This window comes from Euleptes europaea, chromosome 6 (genome assembly GCF_029931775.1).
Source record: "Euleptes europaea isolate rEulEur1 chromosome 6, rEulEur1.hap1, whole genome shotgun sequence".
NCBI classification, from domain to species: Eukaryota; Metazoa; Chordata; class Lepidosauria; order Squamata; family Sphaerodactylidae; genus Euleptes; species Euleptes europaea.
In genome coordinates, this window is record NC_079317.1 from 92,377,192 (window position 1) to 92,399,442 (window position 22,251).

A 22,251-nucleotide genomic window follows, 5' to 3' on the forward strand; every position below is an offset into this window, starting at 1 on the left:
CTGAAGCTGGGGAAAAGCACTCCAAACCGCCACAGCCACCTGGTCTTCTAAGGTGGCTGTTGTGTCCAGTAGCACTCCCAAGCTGCTAACCTGACTTGTCAGGGGGGGCTTTCTGTTGCTGCTTGTCATTTTATGTGTACAGAAAGTATCTAGTCAAGAAAGGATTATGAAACTTAATCCAGTGAACAAACATTCACAATGATTGATGATGCAGTTTTCTTCCTCAATGGAGTCTTCTTTGCTCTAGGGTACCACAGCTGTTGTACTTGCTTTGCCATCAAAATTGGGGAGGAGGGGGGAAGCAGCACTGGCTTTTCTTGGAAATGGGAAAGTCCCACAGCTTCTGCAAGCTATTTTTCCTCTCTGACTGATCCTTGGAAAAATGCTGTAAACTGCAGAATCGCCCTCTTTTCCCTGCTGGTGTACTGATGCTGCAGTGTCCTCCCTGCTGGTAAGGCAACAGTTGAAGGAGTAGCTTGAATTGGGACCAACTAGTGGTCAGTTGCGGTATACAAACTGTTGAGTTGCTCAACTCCTTCTCCATCTGGAGGTTTAAAGGGAAAAAGTTTAAAAGGGGGACAAATAGAAGTAGAGGAAGAGTTGGTTTTTATTTGCCAATTTTCTCTACCTTTTTAAGGAGAATCAAACTGGCTTACAATCGCCTTCCCTTCCTCTCCCCACAACAGACACCCTGTGAGGTAGGTGGGGCTGAGAGTGCTCAAGGTCACCCAGCTGGTTTCATGTGTAGGAGTGGGAATCAAACCTGGTTCTCCAGATTAGAGTCCCCCACTCTTAACCACTACACCACTAACCATTTTAATAGCAGATCTACTTTGTTTTTGTATTTGTTTTTATTCTATGCTATTTAGCTATGCAAATTTGTCTTATTTGATGGTCTATGACTGCAAAGAAATAATGGATTGATTGACCTTACAACCACTACATCACGCTGGCTCTCACCCCACGCTGGGACGTGTTTGAACCTGGGCATGATGTCAAGACCAGCTTGTATCTGTATTTGTGTATTTTCATAATTAACAGGCCACAGGCTACTCGTCGGTCAGGGTGTGCTAAATCCTTCTCGGTCAGGGCAGTAATAGGGTTAGTTCCCTTCAAAAACATACAGACACTTCACCAGCCATATTTGTCCAGGCTAGGGCTAATCAGAACTTGCAGATAAAGATGGTTGAGTAATGCCTGGAACTATAGGTGGTGAATTGTTGAGCATCTAACAGGCCATTCCTGAGAGCTGCAGTAGTCGGGGCCAGTGTGGCCATGGTGCCTCCAAAGAGGTTTTGCCACTGCAGGGGTGGGAGGGCTATTTTAAAATAAAAATTAGGAAAAGGGGGGAAGCCCCATTGGAAACAGCGATGTGGCACCAACAAAAAGGTGCCGCAGCACAGCCATTGGTTTATGGGGGCGATCCCGGGCTGAAAGGGGTTAGGAAGCTGCCTAACAGCAGCTCCACCCCCAGGAATGCCCTGGGAACGTCTCCCGGGACGCCGGCACAAGGGAGGGGCTGGGAGGACGCTGGCAGGAGGCCGAGCCAGCACCGGAGGGGCTGTCGTAAGTGCCCCTACGCTGGCGTCCGTGCCAGTTTAGATGGCGCAAGTGGCATGGACGCCAGCATAGGGGTCACGCCACCTCATAAGCCCATTCAGCCCCCAACTTCAGGAATGGGCTGTTAGCCAATGTACATTCATGTACACACATTCATGTGTGTACTTTTACTGGAAGAGAGTTGACATGGAAATCAAAATTTCTGAACAGTTCTAACTCTTGAGCATAGGAATGTACAACACCAAGATTTAGGACATTCTGTGGTTCACTGATAGAGGTTTTTCACTGTTTAATTGTACTTCTGCCTCATGTGGAAATGTTGAAGGCCAGTAAAAAATTAAATCCCCCAAATGAAATTTCCCTCCCCCTCAAATCAGATTTGGCTTGGCAAAAAGTTCTTCGTAATCTTCCAGTATGCTGGGGTACTTCTGTAAATAGCCGCCAATGCTGGATTTGGTGTTTATCCCATTATTTTATGACACATTCTTCGGTAGATTGAGCTGGTTGCTCAAAAGGTGGATTGTTCCCCATTTCTAGCAGCTGTCACTGAACGAAAGCTTGATCACGGGCTCAAAAGTGATCACAAGGTGTGGTGGAGCCAGTGTGGGGTAGTGGTTAGGAGCGGCGGACTCTAATCTGGTGAACTGGGTTGGTTTCCCCACTCCTGCACAGGAATCCAGCTGGGTGACCTTGGTCTAATCACAGTTCTCTTCGAGCTCTCTCAGCCTCACCTACCTCACAAGGTGCTTGTTGTGGGGAGGGAAGGGGATTGTAAGATGGTTTGATTCTCCTTAAAAGGTAGAGAAAATTGGCATATAAAAACCAACTCTTCTTATCCTTTATTACCCTATAATTGCATCACTGAAAGTATAAAGAGTAGTAAAACGATAGCCTTTTTGTTTCGTTTTTCAATGATATGTGTATGGGTGAAGCATAGATTCTATTCTGGTTGCTATGAATATTGGGGCTAATAGTTTGTTGGGTAAATCAGGAGAATGCTAAGCAAGCATTTGATTCCTTGACTGTTACAAGTTGTCGGAGCCCCATTGTATGATGTGCATATGTTGTAAAATATTTTGTGTTCTGTAAAAATATTTTGTCTTCTGTTTTCTCCCAGGAGCTCAGGGCAGTGTATATAAATCTCCTGTCCTCCATTCTGTTCTTACAAAAACTCTGTTAGGTCGATTTAGTGACGCTTTCCCTGTTCCTAATTTGACACTTTACCCATTATACAATGCAGCCTCTCCTTGGAGGGCTGAAAAGAGAATTTACAGGCAACTAACAGTATTGTGTCATAGTTGTAATCATTTTACATGTGGCAAAGGCTAGCAACTCCCATTCAGGCTTGCTATTTCACCATAATGAGGGCTCTTTGCTTCCTGTTTCTACACGTTCTACAGAAACCTGGAGCCTGAGCATTACAATCTGGAGCATGCTTATGTTTAAAAAATTCCAACAACGTTAGGATTTGTTTTGAGGAAATAAGGTTAGGATCAGGCTGTTGGCATTCTTCTGGTTCTTCTTTAAAACACACATTTGCAAGTCTCATGTCTACTAAGAAAATATGCAGCCGTTTTTGCTAATTGCTGAAAAATTACCAGAGGGTTGGGTGTCTATGCGCTTGCACAATTTCCTCTCCCTGTTGACTTAATTAATGTCTCACTCCCTTATTGTTATCTCTTCTTCCTTTATCCTTTGCCTCCCATCATCCCACTTTTTTTATTGTGGCAGGGTTCAACTCTTCCTAATTCTGAAAAATCTAAATCTTATGTTCCGAGGGAGCCTTGTAATGTTACCTTTGTGCTATGGAAGCCACCGCAAGGTGAGCCCCCCCCCCCACTTGCTGTGGGTAACATCGAAAGAACCAGGAGAGGAGCTCACATGAACACATGAAGCTGCTTTATACTAAATCAGACCCTTGGTCCATCAAAGTCAGTATTGTCTACTCAGACCGGCAGCGGCTCTCCAGGGTCTCAGGCAGAGGCCTTTCACATCACCTACTTGCCTAGTCCCTTTAACTGGAGATGCCAGGGATTGAACCTGGGACCTTCTGCATGCCAAGCAGATGCTCTACCACTGAGCCATGGCCCCTGAGCTCACCCAGGGGTTCCTTCCCACACCATTGTAGTCTCTCTGCAGAAACCGGGGCAATGTTGATATGGAAAAGAGCTGCATTTTAGACTCTTGGTTCCAAGATGTTCCATGTTACTGGGTTCCATATCACTGCGTGAGCTCCCACATCACAAGGGTGATGACGGAAGGGGCCTTGTACGAATAACTAACTAGAGCTGTAATGTTGATAGATCTGCAGGCTTTTGAATGTAAAAAAAAAAAACAGAATTCCTAAGTGCAGAACTTTTCATGTGTACCAAGTTCCTGTTCACCACTTCTCCTAAAAGTAAAGTCGCTAGATCCTGCTCCAGTCATGAAAGCAGCAAAACCAGCCAACTCACAGTTTAGGGATCTCTGTATATGTGAGCGATTTCCAAAGTTTGCAAAGAAATATTTTCTTTTTTACAAAAACTTCCAGATGAAGACAGCACGCCTAGGGGGGCACAGAACATGGAAAGTAATTGACAGTCGGTTTAAAGGAGGATAGAGGGAGGTGGGGAAATCAAGCTTCTGAGGACTTACATAATTCTGGAGAGGGAGATTTGGGGAGAAGAGGAGAACACTTCTGCATTGTTACCTTACCATGATTTTTTGAGGGCCCCTAGCATATATCTTTTAAAATAAATGGTGCTGAAACTTGAGTGAAGAAAAATTCCTCATGCATTAAAAACAGCAGCAACTGTATGAGACCTGTAACATGCAATAGTTAATAGATTGTTCATGATTCTGCTCTGTACTACCAGAGAATCACCTTCACGATTGTGGAGTTTGTGTCTGTTATACCTATAGGCTAAGGGGCCCCAAATGAAATGTTTCTGTTGTCTGCAAAGGGAAGTGTGAAAATTCAGTAAGTATCGAGGCCAGTTTTCCTCAAGGTTTTTGAACTTGGAAGGGAAGCACACCCACAACCATTTGGTTAATGAGCAAGTGGACAGAGATAATCCTGTGTGTCCGGCTCGTCGTGCACAAGAACACAATCCATGGTTTCAGAATGCCAGGTCTTAGGAAGTAAACACTGCAGGAGATGATGTAAAGAAATTTTATTTGCGGCTAGTATGCCAGATAAAACCGGTAAAAGAGAAACTGACCATACAGAGTAGATGTTTACAACCAAGGCCAACAAAATTAGGAATCACCCAATTTTACAATTCCACAGGTTAAGGATGTACATTAAGGTGGCATAGTTTCATTGCTACTGCACAATATTTTGCAACCTGGGTGGTAATTAGGGAGCTGTCTCCCAGCAGAAACCTTTTGGTCCATTCACCCTCATCAGCAGAGCCCATTTCCATAATCAAAGGGCCAATAGTATTGAAGCAGGCTGACTTGTAGAGGGGACATCTAAAAAATGCATGCTCAGTGGTTTCCAGCTCCCTTGTATTACATGGGCAAAGTCTCTCCGCCCTAGGAGAGGATGTGGAGGGAGCAAACTGGGGTTTCAGGAGACCGTTGCTATGGTTTTAATGTCTGTGGCAGTTTACTAGATTGTTTTTATTGCATTTTATTGCATTTTTAAATATTATGCAGTTGAGCTTTTATGAGAAAGGGTGGTGGGGTAAATTTTAGCTAAAAATAAAGTCTTCTGTATTGGCTGACCTCAGAAGCCAGTGGAGAAATTTCATTGTGTTTTGATTATGGTTTAGGATGCTATGGCTAGAGTTCTTCAGAAACCACTTATTTTGCTGAGGCCTGCAGTAGGGCATGTTTTCTGTACCTCATGGTGAACACATGAAACTGCCTTGACCAAGGATTCAGTATCAAAGTCAGTATTGTCTACTCAGACCAGCAGTGGTTCTCCAGGGTCTCAGGCAGAAGTCTTTCACATCACCTACATACCTAGTCCCTTTAACTGGAGATGCCGAGGATTGAACCTGGGACCGTCTGCATGCCAGTCAGTTGCTCTACCACTGAGCCACGGCCCCTCTCAGCACTTTAAAAAAATCTTCACCCCAACTGATGGAGCTCATGAAGGTTGCTTACCACTTCTGAAAATCCAGACTCAAAATGGGCATCCAAAGGCTAGCCTTTGGGGTTGCTGGAGACTCAGTATAGCAAGGCTGTTTGTCCATCAGGGGCGCCCACCTGTACTTGCTGTGCTCTGGATTTTTATGTCTTTCTCCTGGGAAAACAAGCATCCTGGCTTCTCCTTTTCTCTTGCCACAGGCTGCTGTCAGCCGTCCAATTTTCTTCTGTGATCTGTCACCTTGTTGCTTGCCAATCTCAAAAGGAGCTTGACAAGTGTTTAATCAAGAATCTCTGGTGTTGAAATGTGAAGGTTACACAATGCAGTGCAGCCCCAAAACTTCCTTGTGTTTGAAGAGAACTTCTCATGGATTTTCTTCCCATATTTGTAGTCGGAGTGGATGGTTGTGTTACAAACAGTTCATGCTCAACGATGAACTTTTATGCCCTTCACAAAAACCATCACAAATCATAATTTGTCTTATTTCTCTATCATAGAATTCCAAATACAGCAAGTAATTCTCAAATGGCTGTCAAAAGCTAGTACATTTCTCCCTTCCTAATTTTATCCTCAGTGAGATAGGTGAGGCTGAGAAACTGACTGGCTCAAGGTGATCATGGCAACAGGAGGTTTTGAACCTGGTCTTCCGCGTCCTATTCCATCGCTTAACCACTATACCACACTAGCTTTCTTTAGAGAAAGAAGAGTAGGTTTTTACATCCCGCTTTTCTCTACCTTAAGAAGTCTCAAAGTGGCTTAAAAATTGCAATCCCTTTCCCTTCCCTACAACAGATGCCTTGTGAGGTCGGTGGGGCTAAGAGAGTTCTGCAAGAACTGTGACTGGCCCAAGGTCACCCAGCAGGCTTCATGTGGAGGAGTGGGGAAATGAACCCAGTTCACCAGATTAGAGTCCACCACTCTTAACCACTACACCAACCAGTGAAATTTTGCCTTGGTTAGGGGTGGGCAAACGATGCAGTATATATTTCTGGCATTATGCGATCCATTTGCAGTGTTGCAGTAGTACATCTTTTGGAAGGTAAAGAGCGCCTATTAATTTGCATATGGTAATTATTCATAAACATACTTTCTTATGAGAAAAGGAGAACTATAATAAGACCAGGTGCAAAACTGGCTGGGCGGTTTTATAGTTAAAATACATCACATATCCTTCTGCTGAAACTGAGTATTAGCCTCCTTCTTGTGTTTGCAACAATTAAATAATCCTGACTTTACCTCCTAAAGACTAGAGGAGCCCGTCATTCTGAGAATGGGCACTTCTCCTCTGGCCATTGAGTTGGCTGATGGTTTAAATGTCCGTTATGGCACTCCTTGTATGATATGTAGCTCTTCCATGTTTTCAGACTACTGGAGCTGTTGGATATTAGAGAAGAGAGTGCTAAAGAAGGGTGCTGATAGTGTGATTCTGAACTTCTCTTCGTTCACACACAAAAAATCTGTAGGTTGTTTCCTTTATAGCACTCACTTCATCCAGTTTTTGTCTCTGTCTCACTTTAAAGCATTTTAGGGCCTCTGTTCAAATACCTGGGACTGTGGTTGTGTAACACGTCTTCTATAAGCACCCTTCCATTTCCCATGGTAGTTTGACTCTCTTTTTCCCTAACATTTTTCTTCTTTAGAGAGTGAACACATCCTATGGCAGGGGTAGGCAAACTGCAGCTCGAGAGCCACATGCGGCTCTTTGGCCCCTTGAGTGTGGCTCTGGGCTGTAGGATCGCGGCCGCCCACCTGAGAGAAGCCACCTTCCCCGGGCGCCGAGGGCGCGAGGGGGGGGGGGCTGGCTTCCTTCGGCGGAGGATCGGGGCTGCACGTCGCGGCAGAGGAGAGCCTGGCATCCCTTCCCGGCCGGGCTCTGCACGCACGCAGAAGTCCCGCAAAAGTTCTCAGCCTTTCCGCCAGCCCAGAGCCGCCGCCGCCGCGCCTGGGGGGGGGGCGGATCTTTGCAACGTGCTGGCCCGAGCACCGGGGAAAAGGAGGGAGGCCCCGATCCAGCACACACACACCCGCCTTCCTCACCTGCAAGCTCCAGCGCATCCCCCTCGTGGCCTGCCCTTCCTTTCCGCCGCTGGAGAACGCCAGCGAGAGGGGAGGACATCCCTCCGCCTTCCTCCTCCTCTTCCTCCTCCTCAGAAGCGAGGCGCTGAGGAGGGGCGAATGGCAGGCCGGTTGGGGAGGGAAGGAAGGAAAGAGCCCAGGTGGCGAGGAGGAGGCCGAGAGGCGAGCGCGGGAGGCCGAGGCGGCTGGGATGCGCCAGGGCAGCCGCAGAGAGTTCAGTGGGGTTCGGGGAGATGCAAGGCCATTGTTCACATTAAGTGTTTGTCAGTCATTGTCATGATTTAATTTTGTGGATACTTTACTTACAATTTAATTTTTATCAATAAATAAGATCACTATTAAGTATGATATCAAGTTTTATTCAGTGTACCTATAGTTTAATTAAGACTTAAAACTTTAATTAAAGTTTATTAAGTTAATAAACAGTGTACCTACTTATATAGTTCTTCACACAACACATGGTTAAATGGTGGGACTCCCTGCCCCAGGAGGTGGTGATGGCTGCCAACTTGGAGGGCTTTAAGAGGGGAGTGAACCTGTTCATGGAGGAGAGGGCTATTCATGGCTACTAATCAAAATGAATACAAGTCATGAGGCATACCTATTCTCTCCAGGATCAGAGGAGCAGGCCTATTATATCAGGTGCTATGGAACGCAGGCAGGACAATGATGCTGCACTGGTCTTGCTGGTGGGCTTCCTGGAGGCAGCTGGGTGGCCACTGTGGGAACAGACTACTGGACTTGAAGGGCCTTGGTCTGATCCAGCACGGCCTTTCTTATGTTCTCGTGTTTACTGCGTCTGTGAATCTAGAGAAAAGTTTGCTCACATTGTTCACATTAAGTGTTTGTCAGTCATTGTCATGATTTAATTTTATGGATACCTTCTTTACTATTTTCCCTCCTCAGAGGCCATGTCTACCCACTGGCTTTCTTGGCGGTAGACCTGGACTTGGAGGAGGGGAAAAAGTCCCCCTTCAGAGGCCAGGTCTACCAATTGGCTTCTACGGGCCTCCAGAGGCCAGGTCTACTGCCAAGAAAGCCAATGGGACTCAGCCAGAGACCAGGTCTACCAATAGGCTTTTATGGCAGTAGACCAGGCCTCCAGACGGGGAGGGGGAAATGGCAGGGACTTACAATTTAATCTTTATCAATAAATAAGATCACTATTAAGTATGATATCAAGTTTTATTCAGTGTAACTATAGTTTAATTAAGACTTAAAACATTAATTAAAGTTTATTAAGTTAATAAACAGTGTACCTACCTATATAGTTTAAGTTTAAGAAATTTGGCTCTCAAAAGAAATCTCAATCGTTGTTCTGTTGATATTTGGCTCTTTTGACGAGTTTGCCGACCCCTGTCCTATGGGAACAAAGTTCTGTCTTTCTCTGAGGAGCATTCATCTTCCCAGTCTTGCAACTGTTCTACATTACCTTTGCCATTTTAACCCTATTGCTCCATGAATATATGAGGCACAGCTGCTATCTGGCCTGTCCCAGGACTAGATTTCCAAACAATTTTAACTGGGTTCCCTGACTTGATAACCTTTGAGAAGATAATAGCTTGCTGATGGCCAATCACTCCAGCAAAAGTCCTACTGAGTATTGATAGAAGTCCTTTTCTTTTTTTCCCCTTTTTCTTTTTTGCCTTTTCTGTGGGTGGACATACAATTGAATATTCTTTCTTAACAGTTTGTGTTTTTATGATTCCTCCTCTTTCTCCCGTTTGTCAGTGTGCAGTGAAGTATGGTTTTTCTTCTCCCCTCCCCAGCATCCCAGATTACTGTAGAATGTGTGCACAGGCCTTCTCTCATATTCTCTTGTTGGAGGGGGTACAACATCAGAGATGTGCAGGAATATCACTGGTAAAATGAGCTAAGATACCCTCTGCTTTGGAATGGTGGTAACAGCTACACACCCCTAATTCCTTAACATTATATTCCCGTATAATTTAACAAACGTTCAGTTGCGTAAAATGCTGTTCTAGACAGTTTCCCAAACCCTTCTGATGTTCTTTTCCAAAACACCAGGCAGGCTTCCAATTTCAGGATAGCCTGGTTGATATTAACCTCCTGGCATCGCACTATCGTCTTTGCTTTGTCATTCAGGATTAGGGTGTGGAGCTAGGATTTAAGGTCAACAGTGATGCTTCTGGGGGTTTTCTGCATGTCAGCCTTGTGCAGGCTGTGCTTGGAAATCTCAGTGTATCTGTTCTCCCTTTCTTTGACTGATGTCACTGTCCGTGTAGTGGAAGAGAGGAAGGACCAGTACTGCACAGGGCCTTTCTTTCTGGGGAAGGGCCCTAGTTCAGTGGTAGAGCATCTGCTTGGCATGCAGAAGGTCCCAGGATCAATCCCCTGCATCTCCAGCTAAAGGGACTAGGCAAGTAGGTGATGGGAAAGACCTCTGCCTGAGACCCCGGAGAGCCGCTGCCGGTCAGAGTAGACAATGCAGACTTTGATGGACCAAGGGTCTGATTCAGTATAAGGCAGCTTCATGTGTTAGTAGTGGGTGTGTCTGACACGGTGGCCCTTCAGCTCTTCTCAGAATATGCCACTTGAGAATGACTGCCCTGGAAACACAATTCAGAAAAAATGCCTCATTTTTCTAATTGATGTTTCCAGGAAGGGAGTTTATTTGGGTCGGTTAATATGAAGGGATTGTAATAGGCTTTCAAAATTATGGACCGTTGTCCCTAGGGCAGGTCATACCTATAGTTACGCTGAGGTGCTGTGACAGCGCTATTTTGGCATGCTTGCCTGAGTATGCCGAGTAGACAATACTGACTTAACGCTGCCGCACTACCAGTGTGACTTTTCAGTATTGGGGTACCAGTGGGCTTTCACACATTGGAAGGACACTAACACTGGGTGTGTGTGGGAGGGAGGTAGTTATGAAATTCCTGCATTGTGCAGGGGGTTGGACTAGATGACCCTGGTGGTCCCTTCCAACTCTATGATTCTAACAAGAGGGGAAAATCCTTAGATGTTATTGCTATTCAGGAATTAAATCACTATTGGCCTTGGTTTCCCCACTCCTCCACATAAGGCTGCTGGATGACCTTGGGCTAGTCACAGTTCTGTGCGAACTCTCTCAGCCCCACCTACCTCACAAGGTGTCTGTTGTGAGGAGAGGAAGGGAAGGAGATTGTAAACTGGTTTGATTCTCCTTAAAAAAAAAAAGGTAGAGAAAGCCAACTCTTCTTCTTCTTTCCCAAATTAAAACATATGCATCTTTGCTGCTTTAGAAAAGGTGCAAGGAAAGGAGAAAAGAATTATAACTATATCATATGTCTGAAATTCTTGAGTTTTAAGAACAGGAGGGGCTATGGCTCAGTGGTAGAGCCTCTGCTTGGCATGCAGAAGGTCCCAGGTTCAATCCCCGGCATCTCCAGTTGACCGAACCAGGCAAGGAGGTGATGGGAAAGACCTCTGCCTGAGACCCTGGAGAGCCGCTGCCGGTCCGAGTAGACAATACTGACTTTGATGGACCAAGGGTCTGATTCAGTAGAAGGCAGCTTCTTGTGGGGAGGGGCCGTGGCTCAGTGGTAGAGCACCTGCTTGGCATGCAGAAGGGCCCAGGTTCAATCCCTGGCATCTCCAGTTAAAGGGGCTAGGCAAGTAGTTGATGGGGACGACCCCTGCCTGAGACCCCGGAGAGCCGCTGCCGGTCTGAGTAGACCATACTGACTTTGTTGGACCAAGGGTCTGATTCAGTAGAAGGCAGCTTCTTGTGGGGAGGGGCCGTGGCTCAGTGGTAGAGCACCTGCTTGGCGTGCAGAAGGGCCCAGGTTCAATCCCTGGCATCTCCAGTTAAAGGGACTAGGCAAGTAGTTGATGTGAACGACCCCTGCTTGAGACCCCGGAGAGCTGCTGCAGGTCTTTGTAGACAATACTGACTTTGTTGGACCAAGGGTCTGATTCAGTAGAAGGCAGCTTCATGAGTGTTACAACCGCTTCCTGCTGAATTCTCTCCGGTTGATTCTGCCTGAAGCAAATTGGAAGTTCTCTCTCTTCCACACCCAGTCCACCTCCACAACTGTTCACTCTCACACACAAGTGCATTATCAGTGCTTCTCATATCTTGTTATGCTTAGCCCAACTAATGCTAAACACTCCTCTTGGAACCGGCAGGGCCAGAAGCGACTGACGTCATTTACCTAGATAATGAAGGCCATTTTCAAAAAGGTTGTTCGGCGGATGCTACTCTGCTTTTCCTAAGAGTAACCCTTCCTACCATCTTCTAAGCAAGCCAGGATGTTAAACCTGAAAAACTGGCTTAGTTTTACTCCTTCCCTGAAGCTCGGGTGGCCTTCTTATGCGTGTGTTTATATGCAAGTTCAGAGAAAAACTCTCAAACTAGCCTGAAGCCTAAACCTTCTAGCCCGGTTGCTGCCACGCCTCTAACACCCCCTCCCTTGCATCCTGCAAGAACAGGACATTCCTGAGTCAGCTTTTTAAAATTAATACCACTTTAGAAAACATAATCTGATTCTGCGCTGCTGGGTTTTGTAAGGCCTCCATACCCTTCTTGGCTTTATTCCATTTTCCTTGGTAATCGTGGTGTGGTTCTCACACAATATCCTTTCTAAGCTAACTCGGGAGAAGGTTTTGTGTGCCTTGATGTGATTTGCGAAGATAAACTACCCAAATGCAAGAACCATTATAACCTTCATCACATGGCTGTTGGTTCCTCTTGCTCTTTTTTCCTGCTTAACATGTTTGTCTACATCCCTGGTCAGGTGTTGCATTTCTGGCGCTCGCATCCTGAATAATGGGAAAACACAGTATGTGGTATGTGCAATCGCCCTGAAACGGGCAACACACTCGTTTTCCGGCCATGGGACATGATACCTGAAACCCATATTTGCAAAGGTGCATATTGTGCGTACTGAAGCTGGAAAATGTGTGTTGTCTTTTTCACACAAAACGATGATCATGTATACTACGAAGATCATGTGCAGCATGCTTTCCAGGTACATGAGAAAGGAGCTCCAGAAATTTACTGTCTGGAAAATGTAATACCTCTTCCTCTTGATACACTGAGAGACAGTGTGGTGTAGTGGGTAGAGTGTTAGACTAGAACTTGAAAAACCTAGATTCCCCACTCTGCCAGGGAAGCTTATTGGATGACCTTGGGCCAGTCATTCTCTCAGCCTAGCCTACCTCGCAAACTTGTTGTGAAGATAAAGTGGAGGAGAATCATATGCCTGAACTGAGGAAGGGTGAGATAAACATGTGACAAATAGACATTTTTTCCTTCCAGTGCCACCCTTCACTTCTCTTCAGCAGAACTGATAGACATTGCTGTCTGCTGGACAATACCTCTAGATTACTTAACAGGTAAAGGTCCTTTGTGCAAGCACGGGGTCATTTCTGACCCAAGGGGTGACGTCACATCCCGACGTTTCCTAGGCAGATTTGTTCCCAAGCCTGAAAGACGCTATATGCCTAGGGTTATCACTCGTTGGTTTTTCTTCCCGGCAAGGCTCCTGAGTTTCAACAGCCCTATGACAGGTGAAAATTCAACAGCTGCATTTTTCTCCAGCGTGGAAGCTCAGTGACGGGGAAAGCATCCGTTTTCGGAATTTGCCACAGGAGTTCAGCCGGAACAAAAATGGCATGTGTGCTTACCAAAAACAAGGAAGTGGCATTTATTGTTATCAGAAGGCTGACCCCATCACTTTCTGACAAAAAAGGGGAAAGCAAGTGATCTGTTCCAAAACAAAGTCAGCATCCTACCAACCCTAGAGCTTGATGTGGGAGATGACGTGTTCTGTGCAAGGGAAGGCATCTTGGCCATCTTCTGGGCATGGAGTAGGGGTCACTGGGGGTGTGGGGGGAGGTAGTTGTGAATTTCCTGCATTGTGCAGGGGATTGGACTAGATGACCCTGGTGGTCCCTTCCGACTCTGATTCTAAGTCACTTCCTCCTACCAGTTACCTTTTCACCAAATGGCCAGAACACGGGGCAGGGGGGATGCTGATCAGTTGGGTTAAGTACTTCCTACATGTTTTTGCTTCTATAGCTGAGGGAAAGCTGAACATTTAGGGGAGGATCCTGTGATACTGGAAAGGGGTGGGGTGGCTCTGGGCAGGGATGAGAACATTGCACAACCACTTCTTGCCAAGCAAGTGGGTCATTATTCTCCTCGCCCACAGCAACTTCACAGCTCCCTAGGTCTTGGGGTGAAGGCTTGTACAAATTCTACGTAGGGTTGCCAGGTCCCTCTTCGCCACCAGTGGGAGTTTTTTGGGGCGGAGCCTGAGGAGGGTGGGGTTTGGGGTGAGGAGGGACTTCAGTGCCATAGAGTCCAATTGCCAAAGCGGCCATTTTCTCCAGGGGAATTGATCTCTATCTGCTGGAGATCAGTTGAAATAGCAGGAGATCTCCAGCTAGCATCTGGAGGTTATGCAACACAACAAAGGGGTGGAACTAAAGTTGCACAATATATTGTAAATGAACGGGAAAAACTGAGCAACTCTGGCTGACAAATTATGACATACAAAGCTGTATTTACAAGTGTTCCAAATGCAGCAGTTATATGCATCCCCCTTCGACTTAAATATGAACCAGTGGTAAGTCCATGTGTGAAAAGAACCATCAAAGAGTGGTCTTTGTTCCACTCTGTCCATCTCTGTCTTCTGAGGAAGATACTATAGCAAAACAGGACTTACCGGAAACCTGTTAAGAAAAAGAAAGAATATTAATGAGGACGTGTACTTGTAATGCTGGCAACGGTATAAACACCTACAAAAAAGGAAAAAGTTAAAGAAAAAGAAAGTACATTAATGAAGAAACCATTCGTGGAGATGTGTTTATAATGCTTTGTTTTGCACCTGTGTTCCATATGAAATTGCGGCATTTTTTATATTTGTCCTATATGGTTGGAATCTTTAATGTGAAGTAGAAGCATGTATTGTATGTAACTGCTGCATTTGAAACGCTTGTAAATACTGCTTTGTTTGTCATCATTTGTCAGCCAGAGTTGCTCCGTTTTTTCTGTTCAACACCTGGAGGCTGGCAACCCTAATTCTATCAAAAGGGTACAGTTGCCAGAGTCCTGCATAGGAGAGAACATCTCCACTTCGGCCTGTTGGTTGGGTATTTTGTCCTGTCTGTCTGAGTTGGAAGTGCATACATGGTGCAGGCGCACAGGCCACCCTTCCAAGTCAAGCGCAAGACACAGAACACCAGATTACGGCAGCCTGAATAGTTTGGAGGAGATTAGTTGCACTTTTTCGGAGCAGCCAAGCGCTGTACTAGATTCACTGGTACGAAGCACAGGCTGTTCTGAGGGATGTGAGAATTCATGCGGCGCAGGGATAGGTGCCACCTCCGTTTTTTTAAAAGGGTCTTGGCAAGAACTGAAGGCAATGATCTTCAAATACCGGCTTAATAATTTATGTCTCCAGGCCCCTTTCAGTGTCAACATTCATAAATGTTGCATGAAGCACAGGGTCTGGAAGGGCCAGTCGCATAGCCAAGAATGGAAATCAAGGCAGCGCCCTGCTTAATTATAAGGTGGTTCGAGTTCAGACATCTGGAGTGGTACTCTGAAAGTCACAGCTAATATCCTTGGCTTATGCTAAGGGCTGCCCAAGTACTTGATAAGAAAACACGCCGTGCCGTAGTACAGTGATAGTTTCGGTGAGCCACAAAGTGAATCAATTCATTTCCTTTTGAGCTTGCTGGCTGTAGACATAGCACTTAAAAAGCTCATATGCATGAAGAGGACTTGAAAAGCATTGTAGCAGGGGTGGGGAATCTTTTTTTCCGCCAAGGGCCATTTGGATATTTATAAGACCATTCGCGGGCCAGACAAAATTATCAACTTAAAAATTAGCAGCTGCCCCAGATGACCCTCCCTGGCTCAAGCAGGCAGGCATCCAACTGGTGGCACACTCACCCACCTGGTGGCACAGGATGGTCTGTTGCACCAGCCGGGCGTAGCCGTCCAACTGCATGCCGGAGTTGCTCCTGCTCCACATGGGGCCGGATTCTACAGCCAGCTCCTGTTACCTCTTCCTACAGGGATGAAATGAGGACACACTGGCTAAGAAACCCCCCCCCATGCATTCTGGCCCTGCCCCCTTTAATCCCTTCATTGTCGCCACTTCCGCCCCCAGCCCTCTTGTAGTACAGAGGTAATACGTTTCTCCATGGCCCGGGTGGGAAAGGGTTAACGCAGTTTCTTCGGCAGTCCTAGCAGCTCCATAGCTAACGACTCTTCTGCAAGGGGGAAAGAAGGTTCCTTTTCTCGGCAAAACAAACTCACATCCGCCTTGAATAGAGGCTATTCCTGTCTGTGAGAGGGGCCAGATCACCAGTCTTAGATCCTTCTGAGCTAGAGATCTGCCAGGACCCACAAAGGGCCAGACCAAATGATTTTGCAGGCCTTAAACGCCCCCCGGGCTTGACATTCCCCACCCCTGCAGTATAGTTTCTCTTTCCTGTTAATAGTAGAAAAGAGCAAGAGCCCAGCAGCACCTTAAAGACTAACAAAATTTCTGGCAGGGTATGAGCTTTCGTGAGCCGCAGCTCACTTCTTCAGATACCATCGGGATCTATTTCCTGTTAATGGCATTTACGGACACATGTACCCCACAGACTGTTAAAGTCAGGACGAACTCTGCTTCCCTCTCCTCATTTGTACCAAGGCCGAGCTAAGAAGTGGGACTTCTGGGGGCCAAGTGGAGAGAGGACAGCTGTTGAATAATGTTCTGTTGCTGATTTGACATTCTTGATTTTTACGGCATTCTTTGTGCCGTGCGTTAGGGATCACCAGATCACTCTGTAGGCAATCCTTATGCTGTATTTTTTGTTGACTTCTCCCAAGTGAGATAGAGATGTGGAATTAGAAAAGAGCAAGAGCCCAGTCGCACCTTCCAGACTAACAAAAATTTTGGCAGGGTATGAGCTTTCGTGAGCCACAGCTCACTTCTTCAGATACTTCTTCAGATCAGGGATGTGGAATGGCATAGTGTAGCCTGGTCTTGTCAGATCTTGGAAGCTAAACAGGGTCAGTACTTGGATGGGAGACCACCAAGAAAGACTTTGCAGAGGAAGGCGATGGCAAACTACCTCTGCTTAAGCACATGCCTTAAAAACCCTACGGGGCTGCCATAATTCGGCTGTGACTTGATGGCACTTTACACACATGCACACTAAGTGCAATGCTGTGGGAATATGCTTCTTTCGCTGAAGTATTCATTGTCTTATGTCTTCCCTGTAGTCAATCTCTCTGATAAAAAATAATCATAGAGTTGGAAGGGACCACCAGGGTCATCTAGTCCAACCCCCTGCACAATGCAGGAAATTAACAACTACCTCCCCCCCCCACATGCCCAGTGACCCCAACCCTTCCCCCGCCATGCAGGATCCCACAATCAAAGCACTCCCAACAGATGGCCATCCAGCCTCTGCTTAAAGACCTCCAAAGACGGGGACTCCACCACCCTCCGAGGCAGTGCATTCCACCATCGAACAGCCCTCACCGTCAAAGTTCTTCCTAATGTTTAGGTGGAATCGCTTTTCTCTTAGTTTAAATCCATTACTCCGTGTCCTAGTCTCTGAGCAACAGAGAACAAGCTAATTCCCTCATCAACATGACATCCCTTCAATATTTAAACATGGCTATCAAGGTTGCTGTGCAGAGGAAGGCACTGGCAAACCACCTCTGTTAGTCTCTTGCCATGAAAACCCCAAAAAGGGGTTGCCATAAGTCGGCTGCGACTTGACAGCACTTCATATATATATCATGGCTTCCCTCAACCTTCTCTTCTCCAAACTAAACAAACCCAACTCCCTAAGTCTCTCCTCATAGGGCATGGATTCCAGACCTCTGACCATTCTGGTCGCCCTCCTCTGGACACGCTCCAACTTGTCAACATCCTTCTTAAATTGTGGAGCCCAAAACTGGACACAGTATTCCATGTGAGGTCTGACCAATGCAGAATACAGCGGTAGTATTACTTCCCTTGATCTAGACACAATCTGTTGCAGTTATCCTTTCATGTGTGCACTCGTGGTAACAGGCATTGCAATTTGTAGAGTAATTCCACAAACATGGTATACATTTTGATCCTATATCAATTTGTCTGGAATTTTCTTTTCACTGGCAGAGATCTCACCTTTGTCTTTGTGTCTCACTCTTCAGGCTCAGTATTATGGAGAGATTGGCATTGGGACACCACCGCAGAAGTTTACTGTAGTCTTTGACACTGGATCATCCAATCTCTGGGTGCCCTCCGTGCACTGTCACTTGTTGGACATTGCTTGCTGTAAGTATCTAGGAAGAACATCTGTAGATCTTCATGGTTGCCTTCTTATATGTGGGTGCCTATGACAAAACTTGGGAAGTTGTTCAGGAGGTGATTTGACTTTCCCATTTCTGCCAAGGGTATCCTTCATGTGCCAGTGTGGCAGACAGTTGCTTTCCTGTGTCTCTGGTTGGCCCTGGCCATGCGGTTGGGGTATCCACTCATGTGCTGAAGCAGCATGGAGTAATACCACAGGAAAGCAGCTCCAGGAAGTATATGAAGGAGGCGCCGCCTGCCCTTTCTACCCAGAATGAATTGCAACATGCTCAGCTCCACAGTCTCCACAAAGGCACAGCTGAGTCTGTAAGAAGTGCCCATCTGGTTTGTGAGGTTGAGGACGTGTGAGAGGAATTTTCTATACAGGTATCACTTAGAATCATAGAGTCATAGAGTTGGAAGGGACCACCAGGGTCATCAAGTCCAACCCCCTGCAAAATGCAGGAAATTCACAACTACCTCCACACCCCACACTTCCAGAGACTCTTCACATCCACATGGTGGGATGGCCCTGATTGGCAACCACACCTGGTGGAACATGTATGCTGTAACATGTAATGTGCAGATGTGAAGTCTGTGTAAGAAAAAATCCTCTGCATGAAGTGGTTGTAAAATCCACCATCCTCCAGTATCTAACTATTTGACAACCACACCTTAACTAAACTACTAAATAGTAATAACTGACTTTAAAATACGGAATTTAGTTTACCATTTCATTCATTGTGGATTTTATTTTGAGAAGTGAATATCATTTTGCAGTATTTCTTAAGAGCATTTTTCAAGTTTGCTTTTTCCCTACACACAATCTTTTTAAGGACCAGTGTCTTTGATGCAGCTGAACATTGCTTGAGAGAGTTAAATATCTGTATTTCATTCCCCAAGTTGCATATCCTCCAAAATGATACACTTATATTGCCCATGACTTATTGCTGAGACACAGAACCTTCTTTACAATGTTGGAAAGCACTGTGAGAACACTTAGAATGTGTAGGGAAATTGTAATATTTATACACTGCTTATATTTATATACTGCTTGAGAGCCAGCATGGTGTGGTTAAGAGCAGTGGTTTAGAGCAGTGGACTCTGATCTGGAGAATTGGGGTTGATTCCCCACTCCTCCGCATGAGCATTGGAGGCTAATCTGGTGAACCGGGTTGGTTCCCCCACTCCTACACACGAAGCCAGCTAGGTGATCTTGGGCTAGGCACACTCTCTCAGCCCCACCTACCTCACAGGGTGTCTGTTGTGGGGAGGGGAAGGGAAGGTGATTGTAAGCCGGTTTGATTCTTCCTTAAGTGGTAGAGAAAGCTGGCGTATAAAAGCCAACTCTTCTTCTTATAGTTCTCATTTCTAGATCTCAACTAATCGCTATTTTCACGCCCTTTTCCGAAAAAAGCAGTAAACGTATTTAAATAAACAGATCTTGGCTAATGCTAACAACTGCACTATGTTGACACATCTGTAAGTATTGATAGTAATGACTTTGTCTTTTAACTAATTCAAGTGACTTCTCTTGCTATTGAAGTGGGGCGGCAACCACTTGCAATGAGAGCTTTGTGCACATTGTAACCCTACCCAAGATCCGGCAAACATATCCAAGAACTTATGTGTGTACAGAAACGCAACTGGCTGGAACTAAGGGGTGCTGCCAACTATTCCATTAAGCCACTTCATCCTTTGGGTGGGGAAGGTCTACATTTAAAAGTTTGAGGGCAGGGTGGTAGGCTATCTTCATTGCTGTTTTTTTAATAAGATTTTATTAAGTTTTAACACAACATACATTGCATACATTCCATTCATTGGGCTTCTTCCAGGGTTAATGTTTAACAGTTCTTAAAGTCGATGCATAGCCATCTTCATAGTCATGTAATCACTCTGTTCTGTTTAAACTATGTTATTATCTAAGTTTTAAATTTAAAATTATCACAACTATCTGGCACTTCTGCCACAATCTAGGATTTCTAGAATCTTATTTAACTTCTTAGCACAATTCACTGCGTCTACTCTCGACACCGACATATATCAATACTAATGTCTTATTTTATAGTTTCAAGTTTGCATATTCAAAATAGTACTTCCAATTCTTTTGGAATTCATTCACCGTTCTTCCTTTCAACGTGCTGGTTAGTTTAGCCATCACTGCATCTGACATTTTTTTTGTTGCCATTTCGTTGCTGTTTTGTTGCTGTTTGTTGGTGTTAAGTTTTTTCTGTATTTATGCAGTAAGATCCAGTATTCCCTTTATATGTTTCCAAGAGTGATAAATCAGTTGCCTTAGGATGGAGACAGAGAGTGTTGCGTGTTTGGCGTTTAAAATGCAACCTGATGCAGAGTCACTCCAGTCTGAGCCCATTAAAATCAGCGGTCTTAAACTGGAGTAACTCTGCATAAGATTGCACCTTCAAAACAGCTTGAAAGAGAAGGTCCTACTTGTGGTGTATACATTCACCTGGTTTTGCAAGTCTCTGCATTTTCCCCAAAAAAACCTTTAAAACCTGTCTGATCAAAAATAAAAGTGGGGCAAAGGTAAGATGTATATATATCACGGGAATCAGAACTTCTGTTAAATTAAGCTCCCTCAAAATGTCACAGCTGTTTATGTACGTACCTCCTGGTTTACTGTGTCTCAAGCACCCTTGAGCAAAGAACCAGCCAGGGAATACTTCTATTTCAAAATCCTCTTGCCAAATCCATTTAATTCCCCATATGTTAGAACAGTTTTAGAAAGTAATTTGTGTTAATGCTTCCAGGTGAAGAATTTCCTGCTGGTAGCGATTTTGCCATATTTGAAGTTTCATTGATTCAAAATACATGAAAACAACAGTTGCCAGCAGATGGCACTTGGAACTTCTAAATGTGCATACCTAGTTCTGGTAATAGGACACTCCAGGCTTATCCCAGACTAGGTAAATGACAGAATGTGTGATGATTTATAATAGTCACCTCCTTGCTGGAAGAAGCTCAGATGGTAGTGCAGAGGGCTACAGTTGAATTTGAGTTGCTTACTTATATACAGTTAATATTATTATAGACATAAGAACATAAGAAAGGCCCTGCTGGATCAGACCAAGGCCCATCAAGTCCAGCAGTCTGTTCACACAGTGGCCAACCAGGTGCCTCTTCGAAGCCCACAAACAAGACAACCGCAGTAGCATTATCCTGCCTGTGTTCCAAAGTACCTAATATAATAGGCATGCTCCTCTGATCCTGGAGATAATAGGTATGCGTCATGACTAGTATCCATTTTTACTAGTAGCCGTGAACACCCTTCTCCATGTGGGTGGTATATATATTAAACAGACAGCACTGTATAAAAAGTGCATTTTCCAGAAAAAGAGGTTAAAAATAGGTTCATATATAAGCAGGATGTGGAACTAGTAAGCCCCACACTGCTGATTTTCATATCTCTTGGTTTAGGATGAGTCCATGGATTTCCAAACCATGACAAACCATGGTTTGTTCTTGTGTATAAATTGTGTGTTAGGTGTCACAGAAGTATACCTCTAGGCCAGGTCTGCACAGCATACACCAAAGCATGTCTAGTTACTATTGCCTGTTGCTATGGGCATCCCGTCTGTGGGAATCCTGAAACCAGAGTCAATAATAATACAGCCTTCATACAATTCTGGCTTCAACTCTTACTTAGAAAATGTGGTAGGAAAGATTTATAAATAGGCTCATGGTTTCTATTTAAAAACTTGCAAGTTGTTCCTTTTTTAAAAAAAAAAACACTGTTCAGTGTGAGCGATGATGTGTCATTGGCATCCATGTGTTGATCTCTTGCGTTCCTGTTCCTCTTGCAGTGCTACATCACAAATATGATTCTGGCAAATCCAGCACGTATGAGAAAAATGGAACTGACTTTGCCATCCATTATGGAACGGGGAGCCTTTCAGGATATCTCAGCAAAGATACCGTATCGGTTAGTATGATGTCAGCACTTCTCTGAGCCATTTAAGCCACGAGGTTTTTGTTTTTTTTAGCGAAAAAAAAAGCTTACCTTCATTTAACTTAATTGCAGTCCTAGCAGTCAGATAACTCTTGCATACTTTTAAAAGATGAGCTTGTGTTAAAGTTAATTACGCCTTGCACTATGATCAGACAAAATGTTTCATAAGTGGAAGGGCTGGGTTGCCCTCCTTATCCAGCTGTTGTTAGCAATGTTCTTTTGTGAGTATGATCATAGAGATGGAAGGGACCTCCACGGTGATCTAGTCCAACAAT

At 45.1% G+C, this 22,251-nt stretch overlaps 1 protein-coding gene across 1 annotated transcript in view; it reads left to right on the forward strand.

Moving 5' to 3' along the window:
* The window catches only part of CTSD (cathepsin D), a 42,074-nt gene that overhangs the window by 8,464 nt on the left and 11,359 nt on the right, over window positions 1–22,251 (forward strand). Inside the window, exons 3-4 of the mRNA XM_056851959.1 lie at window positions 17,868–17,991; window positions 21,831–21,949. Coding sequence (XP_056707937.1) covers window positions 17,868–17,991; window positions 21,831–21,949 — 243 coding nt within the window. The remainder of the gene's footprint in view (window positions 1–17,867; window positions 17,992–21,830; window positions 21,950–22,251) is intronic.